The sequence below is a fragment of the Schistocerca serialis genome, chromosome 7 (genome assembly GCF_023864345.2).
Source record: "Schistocerca serialis cubense isolate TAMUIC-IGC-003099 chromosome 7, iqSchSeri2.2, whole genome shotgun sequence".
Lineage (NCBI taxonomy): Eukaryota > Metazoa > Arthropoda > Insecta > Orthoptera > Acrididae > Schistocerca > Schistocerca serialis.
In genome coordinates this window covers 397,980,498-398,000,759 of record NC_064644.1, presented here as the reverse complement: position 1 = coordinate 398,000,759, position 20,262 = coordinate 397,980,498, and the positions used below count along the sequence as shown (strand labels likewise).

The following is a 20,262-nucleotide window of genomic DNA, read 5'->3' as shown; positions in this document are numbered from 1 at the left end:
CTCGATGGCACAGGCTGTGAATCAATCATTGAAGAGAAGTACATTCTTCTGGGCAGTATGTTCAGTAACTGCGTGGTCCAGCTGCCTCTTGACCATAGTTTGTGGGTAGCCATTCCTGCGGACAGACAGCATCTTGGTTGTCATGCCCATGTAGAAAGCAGCACAGTTGTTATATCTTGATTTGTAGATCACATGATTGCTTTCATACTTTCACAGGTAGCTCTACTATTGATGGGATAGGTGACACCTGTGACTGGACTGGTGTAGGTGGTGGTGGTGGTGGTGGTGGTGGTGGTGGTGGTGGCAGACATCAAAGTCTATTGCAGGAATATGATCCCTAAGGCAGGGGCTTGGGAGCAGGGGTGGACTGGGAACAGACAAGGATATTGCATGGGTTTGGTGGGTGGCAGAATACTCTGTGGTGTATCTGTTCGGCGTTAGATGGAGTCCCAGTCATTACTTGTCAAAAACAGAGAGGGAGCAGTACTGCAAAATGCTGTTTGTTAAGTCTCAGCTGTGTTCCTGTTTACCACCAAAGTTACCTATTACTGTTGATGGGTCATTATTTATGTCAAATGTTGGCACGTGTAACGCACTTTCTCTGGCAAGTCATTGGCTGGAGGCTTATCTGTTGAGGTAGCACTGGCCAGAGACTTGGCAGCTGTAAATGTCATGCCACTTGGGAGGGACAAAGTCCACTGGCCAGTCTGGTTCTGAATCACAGTTAACCCATAACACCTGGCCTATGTTGTGTTTGTTCCTGCTTTGACTCTTACATACTTGCACAATAATTTAATACTTTTACTCTTGGCCTTCAAATAAAAAATACTTTTCTGAAGCAAAATTTATGTAAACAATTTAATAGAGCTTATCTTTTTTTGTATATTTATGCTGCAATAATTTTATAATTAATAGTTTAACACTGCAAGGAATAAAATAAAAATAAAAAGAAAGATGACAGCACCAGCAATTGTACACAAGCCAATGAATTGCCCATTGGAGCACCTGACCACTGTATGTACCTTTAGAGAGTGACTTACCTTTTTCTGCGAATCACTCGGGCAAAATATTCTAGGAGTTCAAAGGAGCTTCTGCCTTGTTCTACTCGCTTTCTCCTTCTAATATATACTGGAAAAGGGCCTCTTTACCAGATCATCAACTGGATTTGCCATGTTGCTTGCACAATACTTTACATGCACTTCCAAAGAAAAATATTGACTTGGTGCTGTGAGCAACGTAGCACCTACAATGTCGGAAGGTATGATGCCACATACGAACAGACACAGCCGAAAACAGAGAGCTTTGTCCCTTCTTAGAGTTGATTGTAGTGCAGCTCACCATCATTTCAGCACTCAACACTGGTTTATAATTATCATGGACAGAATGCTACAACACATTTTTTCATCCGTTTTATTTGTATACGAGCATGCATTCCAAGAGAAAAGGTGTATTTGTAATGTGATTTCCAGCTCACATTTGAAGAGAAATGGCATAATTTAAGTGTGACAATTACAGTGTGCTGTAGCACATTAGCACCTAATCACCAGCTGCCACTGTCTATGCCATACATTTTCTTAATTTCCATTAGGTATAGTAAATTGTTTCAATAAATTTTTAAAGCTTGCAGGAGGTAAATGTCTTATTCATAAGACATGATGTGCTATACTCCCATTGTACATATTTGTGGGGCAGCATCGTTTTAGCAAATGCAACCTGACAATCTCTTGAAGACAATTATGTGTGAATATAAAATGAGTCTTGGAGTGATGATTTGTTGCACTGTCACAGTATGACTTCTCTAAGTCACAATCTGTTGTACAGACATGAATCTCAGTAACAAAATCTGGACAGCAAGTACTGAGAAAAAACAGAACATTAAATGTTGTTTTTATAGAGTGTGGTACCCTTCTATTTAATTTATAACATTCTAATCACTTCAGGACATATTTTTGTATTCATATTACTACACTGTGTATACATTTAATCTAAAAAACATTGCAGGTAACATTTATTTGAAGTATAGTTATTAATATTGATAATGTACCAAACTTTTGTTGGAAAAATCTCATCTAATTTATCTGTTCTACTCTAAACATTTTTTAAAAATTATTTACAGACAATTCTACTATATCTTATGAAACATATAGTAAACCAAGAAAATTGCAGTGCTCTATCTTGGTCCTCAGGTCATGAGATATTGTCATTGTGTTACTTTTTAATGATGGAATATGACCCTGCAGAAGTTTACTTTGGTGAGTATTTGTAGCCCATAAGTTGTTAATTTGTCAAGATGTACATTGATTTTTTGGTGCATTTATTTAATTAATAGTTGTAACATTACTCTTCACTTCTATTTCAGAACTTTGTGAAGTATTGAGATCAATAATTGCCTGGAGCACTGATATTGATTTGCAAGACAGAGCACAGATCTATTATGCTATAATGGCAAGTCATTCAGCTAAAAAGGTAAATTACTATTCTAGTTGTATGGAAATTTATTTTGATTCTTGTCACTTCTTTGTTCTGATCATCTTTATCATTACACATGTTTCATTTGACGTTCTTTGGGCCTAATTACGTATGTCCTCTCCACATTCTCCATAGTTCATTTTGTGAGCTCTTTTTGTTTCTCCCTCTGAAAGCATGGAATGATATACATACTGTGCTGCTGTCTGCACCTCTCTCTCCCTCCCCCCCTCCCCCCCCCCCCCTCTCTCTCTCTCTCTCTCTCTCTCTCTCTCTCTCTCTCTCTCTCTCTCTCCCTCCCTCCCCATCCCCCCTCCCTCCATCCTCCCCTCCCTCCTCCACTTTTCATGTTCTTCAGTGATAGAGGATAGGAGCCTTGTGGGTGTAGGTGTGTGTGTGGGTGTGTTAGTGGGTGGGGGGCAGAAAATTAACATGGGTGTGATAATGCAGTATTGTCTGCTCCAGTTTTTGCCTTTGTCCTACCCATCATTTTGTATGTTTTTACAGGTACATAATATGTATCCACTTTTCTCAAAGTGTTATGTCATATTCCAGGCATGAAGTAGAGTTTTTGTTGTGTTATTTTCACTATATTGTATTCAACGTCACTCAACACAAAATTTAGTTACCCATTGGCATGAAGAATCAACATTAACAGAGAAATGGGTGTATGGTGAGGTTATTGGACAGCTAACATTTGTATTGTTGATGACAGGCACTATACTTAAGAAAAAGTTAGGGTAAAATGTACCTTTAAGTGGATGCAAAGTTGCTTACCAAGAGAAAAGTCTGATATCCACATGCACGTATGAGCTTGGTTTTTGTCAGGGATACAGGGGAGGAATGTTGCTGAAAACATCTGTGAAATATTTAACAGAATCAGTTTTAGGAAACCATGGTGTACCTTCTGTCATATACACAATGAATAAAGCAGAAAACATCCAATGCAATAGATAATACACTATAGCAGTGTACAGAAAGAGGAAAAATTCTTAGTTGCATTTATGTTCATTAGTAAAAATGAATATGTGGTGCACCATGATGTCTAGGTGATACTGCATTTGTCATGATACATACATCATTTCCTCATAGCATGCTAGACTGGAGAGCTGAAATCCCACTAATGTCTGGTGCTGAGCTGCAGTATCAGAGTGCTATGTTTCATACTTTACAGTTTTGTGTGCTAGAGGAAATGATGCCCTAATAGGTATGTATTATGACAAGTACATCACTACCTGTATGTCAGTGTACAGCTCATAAAATATTCATTTTTACTAACAGACATAATTTCCTTGTTTTTCGTAGCCCCTTCATGTGTAATTATGAGCTCCACTGCCTACAGATGTCTGGATCTTGTGTATGAACAGAGCAAGCTGGATTTTGTGCTATCTGTATTAATTACTTCACAGATGGCAAACTGCATGAACAGAATGGGAGGTTTTGTGTTGAATTCTAAGTGTTGTAACTGGCACTTAAAGCCAACAAACATTTATTGAACACAAATTAGCATTCTGTAACAACAGATTAAACTGTTCATTAGTCCACAAAACCAAACCAAACAGTAATAGTGGCTTAGTAAAAGTAATGATGTCCAAACACAATAGCTTTGTTGTGCATGCTTACTACAGTTATAATATTGAACACAGTTGCAGCTATGTCTCACAGTGCTCATCAAATAAAAGCTTTTTACATAAATGTTATGTCATTCCATGGTATGCAGATAACAGGCCCTTCACTTTAGTCTTGAAGTAAATTTGAAAGCACAGCAGTTACTGTACACTCACAGATCCAGGTAAGCACCAGTGGCAGCCGTAGTTCACTTCGTAGAGGCAGAGGCAGATAATTGAAGCTAGCAAAGAAAATACTGAGGGCAAGCCAGCCATCAGGTTGCCTTTTATTGGCGTGCTGTGTAATTTCATGTGACCAGTCTTTTATATTGGAAGTCTTGCCAGTATGGTGTCTGTTACACATTTTGACACATTCGTTTCCTTCGATTTGCACATCTATTGGGGTAACTAAGAATAACTTTATGAAAAGCAATAAAAGAAAACCAAACGGGATAAATTTAAAATGAAAGTTATTTCCCTTTTGTAAGTAATAAAAACTCTGAACTTTGGTCAAAAATATATAACAAAATACATTTTTATTATATTTTGCATTCATTATTGGTCAGTGGTGCTGTGCTTACATTTACAGATACTGTTGTGACTCTCTCTGTTGAGAGAATGCCTTTTGCTTGGCTGTCTGCAGTAATGAAGAATTTCTTTTATAAAGCACAGTTATGCATAATCATAATTATTATTATTATTATTACTATTACTATTAGAGGCAATAACTCAGTATTATTATTACTAAGGGACAATACATTTATCTCACAGACTACTTGGGATAGGACAATTGGTAGTGCACAGCACCTGAAACACAGAATCAAGTCTAATTCCTTTTCCAACATAGTTTTAATAATGCGATGGAGTTACATTTTCATGGAGTCATATACCTTATTGAATATAGTTTAATTTGTTACACTTAATCAACATTAATTCAAGAGTTATTTGAAGTTTGGATAGTTGTCTGGAAACCCAGGACAAGATGAAGGTGTGAAACTCAGTCCATAACATATTCATAGATTGATTAAATGTTAATATTCACTTGCAAAAGTAACTGTTTCAGGGCTAGTTTAAACATAAAGCATTCAAAATATGAATGACAATCTCTGATTACTTTATTGGATTTGAAAGGACACTCGGTCATTTGGCTAGCTCGTGCATTTAATATATTTCTCTTGATGTGCTTCACAAAGTGTATGCCCCGTGCGTGCGCACACACGCGCGCGCACACACACGCGTTCACACACGCGCGCGCACACACACACACACACACACACACACACACACACACACACACACACACGCGCGCGCGAAGATGATACAATAAGTTGCAGACAGCCACAATTAAAAGACACTTAAGCTTTCAGCCACAGCCTTCATTGGAAAAACAGAAAAGCACACCATTCATTCACACAAGCAAACACACCTTACACTCAAATGACTGCTAACCGAGTCAGGTCAGGCCAAAATGCAGCTATAAAGTGCGATGGAGGGGAAGGGGAAATAGCAATTTACACTGCTATCCCTTCTCCTTCCTCTTCCCTGCCCACTCCAGATTGCTGCTACCATCCCATGTGATAGTTGCGCTCTGATCTGAACTGCTGAAGTTGCCTTTCATGTGTGGATGTTGTGTGCTTGCTTACATGAATGAATGGTGTGTTTTTCTTTTTTTCCGACAAAGGCTGTGCCCGAAAGCTTATGTGTAAGTGTCTTTTAGTTGTGCCCATCTGCAACTTAGTGTGTTATCATTATGGTAAATAGCAATCTCTATTTTTCTATATTGTTATTCCTACCTGGAGTTTCCATTGTTTGAATTGTTTTCTTTTTTTCAGCTCAATGTTCCAAAACAAATTTCACTGGGTGCAGATGAATGTGAAGAGAGTTTCAAACCAACTTCTGTTTTCAAGAAACTGGAAAAACCAATTCTGAGGCTTTCAAAATGTGGAACTAAAATTCAGTCAAATTTATTCGCCATGGAAATCAAAGATATGTCAGAGAAAGGTATATACATGTATTTTTTGAACCTCATTGTTCCGTAGTGTATACACTAGGTAGAGTGGTGAAAGACAATGTTTTGGTGGCTGTGCTTTAAGAAATGAAGGTCTTTGCATGTAAAGATGCATGTAAAGAAGAAATGCACCCCATCAAATGTTTCATGACATTCACACTACAATGATTGGATGTGACACATTGGCTATTAAAGTATAAAACTGGGTGTATAACCGGGAGATCCGGGAAAAACCCAGGAATTTTTTCATCCGGAAGAAAACCAGGAAAAACCCAGGAATTGTTTAGAATTCCGGGAATTTTTCATTGTTTTGGTTTTCAGTTAAATTTTTGTGATTTTTGACTGGTAAGAACCAATACTCTAACTAAGGATATTACTGTATCCTGCTTCTGCAGAATAATACTGCAGCAAAAAAACATGAATGAGAGAAATAAAACTTTAGTTGCAAAGGAAATGCACCGTCTACAACAACAAAACACAGTGCTCATACAAGTGTCTGCCCACAGCACAGTGTGGTGAAGGCTTAGGAAGACTATGCAATGCTTCATAACAACAAATTCCCTCTGATGAGGGTGATACGACAACTGTTTAAATTAGAGTTGTTTGAGCAGTTGCAGGCGGGCTCTTGCACATGCACAGTTTAGTGGTGTATGCGTAATACCTTCTCCCGCTTCTGGTTACCGAAGTGTGGCTGGGCACCACTACCTAATATTGCCCTGGTTCGGGAATATAGTAGATCTGGGGCTGATGTACAGAGCAGTCAGAGTTGTGGTGGGGAGATGGGTCGCCTCCACGTGACCCGTCTTTACGTTCAGTGATTTTGTTGTTTCGTCTGCATTTATTGCTCTCACGTTAAATGATGATGAAACGGATTTTTGTTGCCGGCAGCTATCAAATGAATTAAAATACGTTCTCTTAGTAACGGAAGGCAAAAATGTGTTATTACTTTCAAATTTTATTTCCACTTTTCTGACAGTCAAGCATTAATTGCCTCACAGAACAATGAAGTTATTTTTGTCAGTTTGCTAAAGAGATTTGACTTTTATTAATCTTTTCTGCTTAGGCAGTCAATTTATTTGAAATGAAGAGTTTAATTTCGCACTCTTGGCTGGTTTGAACTGTTTGCTGCATTTCAAGTGCATGTATGGCATTATACCATAATAAAGAACCAAACATGAGGTAATACAGCACTGGTACTCCAAGAAAATTTACATCCGAATATGGACATATGAATGTGCACTTTAAGCCGAATTATGCATTTTAGTGGGGTTCACGAAATTCCGATGCTCTTGAAGTATCTTCTGATGCCTTGTTTCGTTTATGACATAATATAAGATCTTTTAATGTTTTACACGTACGAACATATGGTGACGCCTGTTATGTGGCGCTGTCTTGCAACTGCTGAAATGAACCTATTTCTAACAGGCCGCGGGAAAATATTGCAAATGGTGGTTTGAAAAGAGTTACATTCAAAGCAAATTTCCTTTTACACAAGATGAACTGTGTGCGAGAATGTACGGTGAATTTCTTAAATCACAAAGCGTTTGACTCTCATTTAAAAATCAACCATTTGAGGACGACCATTTAGAAGAATTTTGAGTCCAGATCAGACATCAACATCGTTATTAAAAATTTTGCTGGCACATTTGTGTGATGTATCTTAATTTAAACCATGAACTTTTCTTATTTGTGTGTTTGCGCTACTTAAGAGTGATCTTGCTATTGGCTGACTCCATCACGTGTCCTATGTTGTCAGCAGGCGAGATCAAGTGACATGAGCTATGACTGTCTTACAAAAGCGCATCACAATCTCGATTTCGATGCTTCGGAAAGGGACATGTGGTGTTTGGTGGAATTCAAATTTATACCTTCGTAATACGAAAATAATACCCCCTCCCAGGAGTTTCGTTTTCTGAAGTGCCGGGAAATTCTACGTCGGTATATAAAACCATAAACATTCAAAGGTTTTACAGTGCCGAGGAAGAGTGTACTGTCACTTAACACGGAAAAAGTGTATTTTCACCCGGGAGAACATGTATTTTTTACCGGGAAATCTGGGAATTTTTTTTCTTTGTCCACATACACACCCTGTAAAACTATGTACTATTAATATAACTAAGCTGTTATTTCTTGCTGTGGTTATTTTATTACTCAGAATCATTCAATATATCATGATAATTTTACATTAAAATCTGCTTTGTTATTGTGTTTCCTTTGATTGTAAAATATGGTGTTCATCCAGAAAATAAAGACTTCTTAGTTATACAAAGTAAAAATATTGATCGGAAAAAACAATTCTGTTACATAAACAAAGCTTCTTTCACTTCTCCACATAATCAACTTCTATATTTAAACAGGTGTATCTGGTCACAAGCTTCAGAATTTCCATGTTATACTCTTCATTAGCTCAGGTGCCCACTGCATTCTCCAACTCCTCATCACTTCCAAAACATTTACTGCCCAGAAAGTCTTTGAGATTAGAGAAAGTGTGGAAATTGTTACTAGAAGCAAGGTCAGTTTTATCAGGTAGGTGAAGAAAAATTTCTTATTGAAACTGATCCTCCAGCAATTCTTGATTTGCAGCAGCAGTGTGAGAATGGGCAGTGTTCTAAAGAAGTACAATTCCTCCAGAAAGCATTCCTTGCCTCTCATATTGGGTAACTTGCCAGAGTTTTCTTAGTGTTTCATAATAATGATTTGCCTTTTAGTGTGAAATCCACCAAAAGAACACATTTACGATCCCAAAAGATGGTTGCCATGGCTTTTGTATGAGAGAGTCTGTTTGAATTTCTTCAGTTTTTTGAGGGATGAGGATGATTAATCCATTACATTTCAGGTATTCAGCCATGCAAATAAAATTTCTTCCAGTGATATTTCGGCCATATATTGTCTGGCCATCCTCAGAGTGAGTTGAAAGTCTGATGACAAGATAGGCCGTATTCTCGAGAAACACTTGTGTTATTTCATTCCTTACATTATCACCATATCCTGCTTTCAGTTGCTACTAAATTTTGAATGTCCAGAAATCGAATAACTCTCCTTACCTCACGGTGAGATTTTAAATTTCGCAGTTCATTTTGACCGCATACCAGCTGCACAAGGGCATCTTCTTTCAACCTCCACTCACAGTATTATGAGCACAGTTGTTATGGAAGCCAGTTGACCCTGAAAAGAGAAGAGGAGTGAGCTCTGCAACAGAAATGTGTGAGCAGTGGAAATTCTGAAGCTCGTGATCAGATAGACAAATGTTTGAGTATAGACAGTGACTACATAGAGAAATGAAGGGAGCTGAGCTCCAGGTATGTAACGGAATTGTTTTTTTCCAATAAATTTGTTTTTCTTTTTGTGTAGCTAAATTATCTTTTTTTCTGAATGACTCTCATGTCTTGCATTTTGAATCTGTCATTCCACATATCTGAAGTTGTGAAATCGGCTATAGTACAACACTGAGTGGTTAGTTCCTCTTTGTTAATTGATTTATGTTATCTGTTACTGGAAATAATTCCTGTTTCTTTTTTAAATGTCATCTAGTGCTCTGACAGTCTTATTAACAATGTTCAGAAACAATTTCTTGCTGCTATAGTGTTAACAAGGAAAATTTCCCACAGTCCATAGCTATTGGCTGCTGCTGATAGGCAAGAACAGGTTGAAGTAATCCAGTCTACTTCTCCACTAATGCAGCAAATCATGTGTCATGCTAACTGAATATAAACACAATTTTATCATTTTACTTTCCTAGTTTTTTTTTATTTGATTAATTGATTTCTTTTGACACAAATTTTACCAAATACGAAAATGCTCCCTGTCAGCAAGCAGGAGATGCAACTAGAGGAAAAGAGGGAGGTGAACAAGAGATGGATGGATGGGGGGGGGGGGGGGGGGGGGAGGAGGAATGTTCCAAGTCATGTGACTTCTCCAGTAGCTAAAACTTATGAGTAGTTAGCATTCTGTTTAAGGACAATGAAATTGTTTATGTTCTAGTGGCCACTTATGGATGTGATAGTTTTGGCTCTCTTCCTGTGTGTTTTGGTTGATAGTAGTCTGAATTCACAAATGGTTGTTGTTTTACTTTACAAAAGTAACATAGAGTTAATCCATTCATCTGTTGATATGTAAATGGACTTGTTTTCCATCCCTTAAGGCTCTTCTTCACTATGGGATTTATGTAAAACAATATGAGTCAGTGAATGAATCAGTGAACGAACAGTGATTCTTTGACAGAGCCAGCCATTTATCTTGGCAAAATATAAGAAAAACAGTTAAGTAACAATCAGCCAGAGTGCCTGCAAAGAACACCAACAGGCAATAACTTATGAACTTGTTGTTTCATGAATTCTGTAGTGTGTTACACATATTGTCAACTGTTGTACACAACAGTTTACCGGCAATCAGTCACCTGGACTCAGTGCTCTTTTATTTAGTCTTTTAGTTAAAGTTTTGGACAAGTTGATGTGATCCTTTCTTTATTAAATATTCATGACATTGTAGCCAAAGTCATTCTGAATCTTGAAAGTTTCATGTGTCTAGTTCTTCTAGTGTTATCAAAAATTACAAGACAACTTGTACAGAGGCTGAGTCATCACAGAGAAATAAAATGTAGTAGGCATACCATCTATGAACATGTACATCTATGTACATGAGTCACATGAAAAGGTATTGGTCTGGGTGTGAAAGGTTATTTTCAAGTGGAAAGAACATTTAATTTTTTAAGTTTTTTGCTTTTCAAGCTGTACTATGTCCACTGGTTTTTTAGTGAGTAAGTTCAATCTCCAAAGTGTAACAAGGTTGATCTTCCAAGGATTCTTGAAATTGCTCAGTTTTCAGTTTCCAAAGCAGATTTGTGGGCACCTGTATTATCCTGAGAAAACATTTTTTTTTCTCTTTTCTTTTGCAAGGTGATTAATAAGAATAATATCTGTTGCATGTTGGAAAATAAAATCACTTTATCTTTTCCCTTTTCACACACACTGCATTTCACCCATTGTTTTGACAAATTATTCATTTGTAGAGTAAAATAGTGATCTACTCTCTCGTCCAAGTAACACATTGGCTCACGAAATCAGTTGAATTTTGTTTAAAATGGGTGAAACACTTCCAATATATTTTTGAATTTTCTATTGGTCAGTATTCAGCATAATTGGCCGAAATTCTTGTAAAATGCTAGGAAGCTTTGTCATAGTCAGTTTTTATCGTAAATTGCACCATACTCCTTCTGAAATATCTATGGAATCAACTATTACATGCGCCTTGCTGATTGTTCAGTGTTGTGTGGACTTCCAACATTTTTCAATCTTAGTTCAGATTAGGGTATGCTTTACATACATAGATCATCTCCTAGAGAAATACAACAAAGTTTGAATCCAACTGTCTGTTCCACAACATTGAAAATGAAGGAGCAGATGGTTATTTAATCTTCAACCAACTCTGTATTAGTTTCCATTGGCAATAAACCACCCAATACAATGTATTTTATGACCAGAAATATTCCATTTGAGTGCAATTATAAAATGTATGCACTTAAAACTAAATACTATAATTAGAGTGCAGATAAAGTTAATACTTCACTTATATTATTGCATAATGTCAGAAGCATCTCAGTGGCACAAAGATCATCTGTGTGCGAGCTGGGAAAATGTTTCAACTTGCTGTGCTATAGAACAAATATTTTAATAAACACTTTTGTAGTCAGACATGGTAATGTATCTTCAATACTAACAGTAATGGCAATTCCTGGATTGAAACATATGTAAAATAAGGGAAATGCAACCACTTATCTGTAGAGGATTGGTGTGTGGCACACAGAAACACATGATAGAGGACAGTTAACTCTATCGTTTGAGCTTTTCCTCTTTTTCTAGTAGGAGTGTGCGCGCGCGCGCGTGCACACAAACACACACACACACACACACACACACACACACACACACACACACACAAAATACCCTAATATTAGATTTCTCATCTGTTCAGATTCTCTGAGCACCCTTTACTCTCCCCAACGTTTGTACCCAGCAGATAAAGTAACCCAGACTATCCAGGACGCCCTCCTCCAACTACACCGACTGGGGCAGATGTCTTTCTGTTGGATACCAGGGCACATGGGAATTCTTCAGAGTAAAAGGACGGATTGAGCAGCCAAGGAGGCATGTTGTGACCGTCAGGTCTTTCATTGTGCTATCCCCCTGTATGCTCTCACCTCACTGTTGAGGTATAAAGTCCTGTGTTGATGGGAAGTCGAGTGGTTAGAAGTGACCGACAACAAGCTCCGTGTCATTAAGCCCACAATTTGGTCATGGTGTACTTCGTTCCAGCCACGTTGATGGGATGAGATCCTTCTTACTCATTTTCACATTGGGCACAGCCCTATGATGCATGGAGATTTACTCTGGCAAGAGGACCCTCCGATGTGTGGTGCTTGTGGTGTGTGGATCACGGTGCGCCACATTTTACTGGACTGAATTTTATTTGCCGACCAGCGGACTGCAGCAGATTTGCCGAGGTATCTGCAGTCTATTTTATGTAATGATCAAATGATTGTGGTTCGCGTTTTAAAGTTTTGTGAATTGTCCCACATATGTAACAAGATTTTGGGGAGATGTTTTTCATGTGTCAACAGGGTGGCTGGCTCATCCGAGTTGTTTGTAAGTAGTCAGCCAGTCACATTTCCCTGTATTGTTCTTTTAGCTCTTCTGTGTTTTGTTTTCCCTCTGTTTTTATTTCTTGATTAGTTGTCTTCCCTTATCATTGGTTTTAGTGGATTTCAGAGTACCTGTGCGATAGTGATTGTGGGGTCATTTCGAGTGCATACGTGTACAACAGTTTTAGTTCTTATCCACATTCGTTTGTTGTAATAAATGTCAGGGCAGTGATAACCTCACCGTTGGGCACCTAAATGGGTCATTCCCTTTAGTTGACACAAGTGCAGGACCTGTCCCATATATCCAGGCACCACCTCCTACCACAGTCCAGTCACGTTATCTACTACCCAGTAAAGGTCGCAGTTACTGTACAGAATTCTGTGTGGGCTTGATAACTAACCAACTGTCTATTTGCATTGAACGGCCCCTGCCAAACTGTCGCAAATCGCAAACTTGACCCTCCAGTTGCCTAACATGCTGCACGCCACAGTACTGATGACTTCAGCAACTAATTCACTACACAGGCCACTTGGATACTCCCTTTCAGCACAAGTTTCTCTGAACTACGTAGGTGGGAATCATCTCTCCAGCATATCCCACACTCTCCCAATTCCCCTGCACTAAACCTCCACTAACTTGTTTCCCACTGCCTCAGCTTACCTTTTCTCTTCTCTCCTCTGTCCACTCCGCTCCTTCCCCATCCAGATCATATACTACCTTTTCCCACCATTCCCCCCTCCCATGTGGGTTCCTCATCACCACCACCTTCCAACTTTCTCCCCCCCCCCCTCTCCCCCTCTCTCTATCCCCTATATGCTCTACCCTCTGAAATCCTTTTGTCTTGTTGTGGAGCCACTGGGCCATCTGGTGTAAGACCTGCCCTCTCACCTTGTGGGTCCTTAGCTATCCCCTCTGTCTCCATCTACCCAAACAACTACTTTCCATAATCAGTCTTTACTGCTATCGTGACTGTGGAATTTGGGTGTGTGTGGAAATGTGTGTACTTCTACTAGAAAAAAAAAAAAAAAAAAAAAAAAAAAAAAAAAAAAAAAAAAAAAAAAAAGCTCGGAAGTTAGTGTTAACTGTTTACAATTATGTATTTCTGTGCACCATGCACCAATCATATACAGGTAAGTGGTTGCCTGTCCATTATTTTACGTAAGTCTTCAATACTGTGTATGTAGTTTTAAGAGATAGGACATTAGGTGAAGAGAATAGAGTTTAATAAATGAAATGAGGTTTTTTCAGTAAAAAAGGCATTGCATTACGTATTTTTTGTTAATGACAAAAAGATAAACTCATTAGAATGTTTAAATGATGTGCCACAGCTTTTTCATGTTTTCTTTTAATTTATTTTTCAGAAATTGCACAGGAATATTACAGCAGTATAAAGAATGTGAGGTCCCAGGCATGTATTGTTTTAAATTGTTCACTTGCATTCACCCAAGAGTGTGGTCGAAACATACAATCTCTTGATGGTAAGTTGAGTACACTGGCTTCATTAATAATTTTTGCCAGTCTCTCCCTGTTGTTGTTTCTGTGTGAGAAATAGGCATTTATCTTCCCCATTCTCTAAATAAAGAAAGTGTAAGTTCAAATTGTGCACTTTCAGTTTTTGGGTGCTTTACCAAGAGATTAGATAAATAACCATTCATAAAAGTAACAGCTTCTGGTAAGAATGATTCTTTTGCAACATTTAATATATTGCACAGATCTTCGTTATAGATCCTTTTCTTGTAAACATTAAAGTTCATCAACAGTAGACCCATCACACTGCAGAACAAGCCAAATTTCTATATTACTCATTCATTGGATATCACTGATACTGTGTGAGTGGACATTTGAGTGTGTTTGTACATCCATCATGCATGCATACACATGCCTGCAGCCCCACCTCCACAAAACATACATACACACACACACACACACACACACACACACAAAATTAAGTCTCAGACTGTACTGTAGCTTCTTGGATTTGGATCTAGTCAGTGGTGCTCCATATGGTGGCAGTGGTGGAACTCAGTTACTGGTAATGTTGTCGCATCCTCATGGTCACCATGGCACTGAAGTAGAGTTACTTGTATTCAGGCATCCTGACTGGTGCACACATCTTCATGTTAATTGTAAAGAAAGCTCTTGCTATCAGTATGCACCTCAAGCTCATCAAAGCCCTTAATGGAAAGGACTTGGAAGGCATGTCTGCAATTTTCTCTCTTCAGTGTAAGATCATCATCTTTGATTTTGTAATTGACATCTTGCAAGCCAAATTACTTCCGACACCAGTCATACTGAAACACTTTTTTCACTATCAGAGATTGTCACTTTAAAAAAAAGAAAGAAAAAACTAGGGATTTCTGAAGCATTGGCAGTAGGTACATTCTTGATGACAGTTTAACAGTAGTCAGTGCACACTACTATCCATTTATTCCCATTTGTCGACTAGGGAAACATCCCCAAGAGATCAGTTCTAATCTGATGAAATGAAGCAACTGCAGGAGGAACTGGTACCAGATGCATGTTTCCATCATTAGCATTTCCTGCAGTGGCTTACGTAATGCCTGTCAGATCAACAGAGACCTGGCCAGTGACTCTGTCAAGGATCTTTGCACATCCCAGATGATCTGATGTCAGTGCATCATTAAAATACTTCAGTAAGGTTAAAATCAAACAATGGAAAATCCAGGTTGGAATGTAACGATGTTATGAGAAGGAAAGTTGCCACTCACAATACCGTATTTACTCCAATCTAAGCCGCACTTTTTTTCCGGTTTTTGTAATCCAGAATCAAGTGCAAAGCAAGCAGAAATTCTGAAAAATGTTGCTAGGTGCTGCCACAACTAACTTCTGCCATTGAATATATGTAGCGCTACACAGGGATGCCTTGTAGGCACAAAGATAAATACTGGTGCCAAAACATCTGCATCAGTAAATAAATTAAAAAAAAAAATGTGGAAGACAAGCTTTTTTCCTCCGCCCCGAGTTTCGACAACTGCATTTTCATACATTAGCCAATGAAGTAAATACAAACTTCATTTTGTTCATCTTCGAATGTAGCAGAATTTCAGTGTACTACAAAAATCCGACTGGCAAGACTGTTTGGGATGTTTGTCAATATGGCCAACTCTACGTTCTGAATTTTTTCCTACCTGTGAGAAGAGATTGTTGCTAATAGGAACCTGATGAAATGTGAATCACATGTAGTATTCTCTTCACCATAAGAATTATTCGAATATAAACATTTTGCCATGTATTCTTTCGTGTTTGCTGCTGTCTCATTTAAATCCTGTCTGCCTAATAAAGTACGAAACTAGAGTGAGACAACAGCAAACGCGGAAGAATATACGTATCATGTCATGTTTATGTTCGTATTATTCTTATGCCTAGTAGTGATAGAGTCAGAAATGAAGCACGGCAACTGACTAGATTTTTAAATCAAAGATGACTGATTTCTGTGCAGAATTTGATGTACTAAAGAAGCGGCCACAAAGATTTTCAAACGGAGAAAAATTTTCGCCTAACTCTCGTTCAGAACATGTTCTACCATATGCAGTCTATTATTTGGTTCTTGTTGATTATTATCAAAGAAAGCAGCAGTGTAAGTAACAACAAATAGCAGTCTCTTGCCATTGTTTCGCTAATGAGACGATTCCTCTCTCTCTCTCTCTCTCTCTCTCTCTCTCTTTTAAGCGGTGGTAGCGCGCACAAAAGCAAGCCATGCCGCGAGCGGCGACAGGCCGTAAACACGCACTATCAGAATGCGACAAACAATGCATGACACAATACAGTAATGCATTTTCAGCTTAGAGTGACGTAAACACCTATAACAAAGAAAACGGCACTTATCAGATCAAAGTAAAATAAGCAATCGATTCAAACCAGACGAAGCATGTGAAAAAGGAAGGGTACCCGCATAAATACGGACGGAGCGCCTGATGCATAGCATGGCTACCTGGTAAAGCTTAACTGCTAAGCTTACAACTCGAACCAAACTACTGTGGCTGTATCATCATTCATTGGACCTAAATTGTGTCTCATATTACAATGGACCAACTTTGTTTCGATTTGGAGGTGCGGCCTAAAACTTTTCTCCCTCCTTGAATTTCGAGTCTCAAATTTCAGGTGCGGCTTAGATTCGGGAAATTTTTTTTTCCTTTATTTCGAGTCTCATTTTTTCACGTGCGGCTTAGATTCGAGTGCAGCTTAGATTTGAGTAAATACGGTATAGCGAAGATGCTGAGTTACAGATAGGCATTACACGAAGACTCTCACAATTAAAGCTTTCGGTCATTAAGGCTTTCATCAACAAAACACACACACATACACACACACACACACACACACACACACACACACACACACACACACACACACACACAAATGCAACTCGTACACACAACTGCAGTCTCAGGTTAGACAGAGGGCAGGGGAGAGGTGTGAAGTGGGGGGGAGTAGTGGAAAAGGAGAGAAATAAAGAGACTGGGTGTGTTGGTGGGATGACAGCTTTGTAGTGCTGGAATGGGAACAAGGAAGGGACTGGATGGGTGAGGACAGTGACTAACAGAGATTGAGGCCTGGAGGGTTGTGGGTACGTGGAAGTTCCCACCTGCACAATTCAGAAAAGCTGGTGTTGGTGGGAAGGATCCATGTGGCACAGGCTGTGAAGCAGTCATTGAAATGAAGGATATCATGTTTGGCAGCGTGTTCAGCAACATGGTGATCTACAGTTTGTCAGTGGCCATTCTTGTGTACAGACAGTTTGTTGGTTGTCATGCCTACATAGAATGCAAGATAGTGGTTGCAGCTTAGCTTGTAGATCACATGACTGGTCTCACAGGTAGCCCCGCCTTTGATGGGTCAGGTGATGTTAGTGACTGGACTGGAGTGGGTAGTGGTGTGAGGATGTATGGGACAGGTCTTGCATCTAGGTCTATCACAGGGGTATGAGCTATGCGGTAAGGGATTTGGAGCAGGGGTTGTGTGAGGATGGACGTATTGTGTAGGTTTGGTGGACAGTGGAATACCACTGTGGGAAGGGTGGGAAGGATAGTGGGCAGGACATTTCTCATTTCAGGACTGAGAGGTAATCTAAACCTTGGCAGAGAATGTAATTCAGTTGCTCCAGTCCTGGATGGTACTGAGTTACGAGGAGAATCCTCCTCTGTGGCTGGACAGTGAGACTTTGGGAGGTAGTGGGAGACTGGAAAGATAAGGCACGGGAGATTTGTTTTTGTACTAGGTTGGGAGGATAATTACGGTCCGTGAAGGCTTCAGTGAGATCCTCAGTATATTTCTCGGCATACCTTGCCACAGTGACCCCATTCCAGTAACCAGCAGGCTCTCCAGTCACTACTCAAATCCTTAGGCCCATCCAAGAACCTCTCCCCGGAGTCCATCTCTCTACTCACCCCTACCACTCCCTGCACTCTTGCCTTGTACATGCTAAAATCCATAAATCTAACCACCCAGGACATACCATTGTGGCTGGTTACTGTGCCCCCACTGAGAGAATCTCAGCTCTCGTAGACCAACACCTTCAACCTATTACCCGGAACCTACCCTCTTATATAAAAGATACCAACCATTTCCTCCACCAACTCTCCACAGTTCCTGTCCCTTTACCATAAGGTGCCCTGTTTGTCACTATTGATGCCAGCTCCCTGTACACTAACATCCCTAATGCCCATGGCTTTACCGCTATTGAACACTACCTTTCCCAACGCCTGACGGTTCTGAACAAACAACCTCCTTCCTAATCACCACGACCAACTATATCCTCACCCTCAATTACTTCTCTTTTGAAGGCATTACCTACAAACAAATCTGGGGTACAGCTACCAGGTGTACGGGTATAAAATGAGCATTAAGATACAAATGTGTCGATAGGGAACATTTGTTGTGAACGAGCCTTAATTTTTTTTTTTTGTTTGGTTGGTATGACATCTGTCAAAGATATTTAGTATACTTCAAGTCATGAAACAAACAACATCATATGTTTTCATCGTGTTAACAATGTTAAATTTTGTACCAGAGAGTGATGATTTGCAAAAAGCATTAATTTTTTGTTTTCATTTGAAAAAAATTGCTGCAGAGTAGCATCGAATGCTTGTCGAGGCGTATGGTGATCATGCTCTATCAGAAGCAACATGCTAAAGATGGTTTCAATGGTTCAGAAATAATGATTTTGATGTAAGAAATGAAGAACATGGAAGACCACCAAAAAAGTTTGAAGACGCCGAATTGCAAGCAATATTGGATGAAGATGATACTTTGAGTCAGAAGCAAATGGCAGCAATGCTAAACATTGCACAACAAACAATTTCTGACCGTTTGAAAGCTATAGGAAAGCTGAAGCCTTCACTGATGGTAATTATCCTCCCAACCTTGTACAAAATCAAATCTCCCGTGCCCTATCTTTCCAGTCTCCTACTACCTCCCGAAGTCCCACAGTCCAGCCACAGTTCTCCACCAGGGTTATTCCACTGCATACCAAACCTACACAATACACTCATCCATCCTTACACAACCATTGCTCCCAGTCCCTTAACTCATGGGTCATACTCCTGTGATAAACCTAGATGCAAGACCTGTCCCATACATCCTGCAACCACCACCTATTCCAGTCCAGTCACTAACATCACCTATCCCATCAAAGGCAGGGTTACCTGAGAAACCAGTCATGTGGTCTACAAGCTAAGCTGCAACCACTGTGCTGCATTCTATGTAGGCATGACAACCAACAAACTGTCTGTCCACATGAATGGCCACTGACAAACTGTGGCCAAAAAACAGGTGGACCACCCTTTTGCTGAAAACAGTGCCAAACATGATATCCTTCATTTCTATGACTGCTTGACAGCCTGTGCCATATGGATCCTTCCCACCAACACCAGTTTTCTGAATTGCGCTGGTTCCCGTAACCCTCCTGGCCTCAACCTTCATTGGTCATGGTCCTCACTCATCCACTCCCTTCGCTGTTCCCATTCCAGCCCTACAGAGCTGTCATTCCACTATCACACCCAGTTTCTTTATTTCTCTGCTTTTCTGCTACTTTCCCCATTCCCCCTCACCACATCTCCCCTGCCCTCTGTCTAATCTGCAGCACTTCACTGTCTGCCACCCCCCGCGTACTATCCCTTCCCCTCCCTGCCCCAAACTCTTCCTTACCCCACTCAGTCACCACTCCCATCATGCACTGGTGCTGCTGCTTGCAGTGTTGTTTCAGTTTAGTGAAACTGCGAGTTTCAGTTGCGCACGCACGCACGCGCGCGCTTGTGTGTGTGTGTGTGTGTGTGTGTGTGTGTGTGTGTGTTTTCTGGGACCCTATTGAAAAATTCGGAGCATGTGCTCTGTCTGTAATGACCACAGTGTCAAGTGAGCATAGACCCTAATCTTCCTTTCTTATTCTTCCAATCATACAGCTGCGATTGACAAATGGCTTTACACTGTGTGAGAGCTGTCCTTGCATTGCTCATGAGCTGGACTAAACATTAGACAATTGAGTAATTCATGACCAACTTGAGATCACTTGCCTGCATTTCTC

General features: G+C 39.7%; 1 protein-coding gene across 3 annotated transcripts in view; it reads left to right on the top strand.

Annotated features, from left to right (window-relative positions):
* The window catches only part of LOC126412039 (AP-5 complex subunit beta-1-like), a 175,597-nt gene that overhangs the window by 128,907 nt on the left and 26,428 nt on the right, over window positions 1–20,262 (top strand). For all 3 annotated transcript variants that reach the window (XR_007575218.1, XM_050081416.1, XM_050081415.1), the window contains exons 11-14: window positions 2,117–2,252; window positions 2,360–2,466; window positions 5,906–6,074; window positions 14,081–14,197. Coding sequence is in view for 2 of the 3 variants with exons in the window: in XM_050081416.1 (XP_049937373.1) it covers window positions 2,117–2,252; window positions 2,360–2,466; window positions 5,906–6,074; window positions 14,081–14,197 (529 nt within the window). In the remaining variant the exon portion in view is untranslated. The remainder of the gene's footprint in view (window positions 1–2,116; window positions 2,253–2,359; window positions 2,467–5,905; window positions 6,075–14,080; window positions 14,198–20,262) is intronic.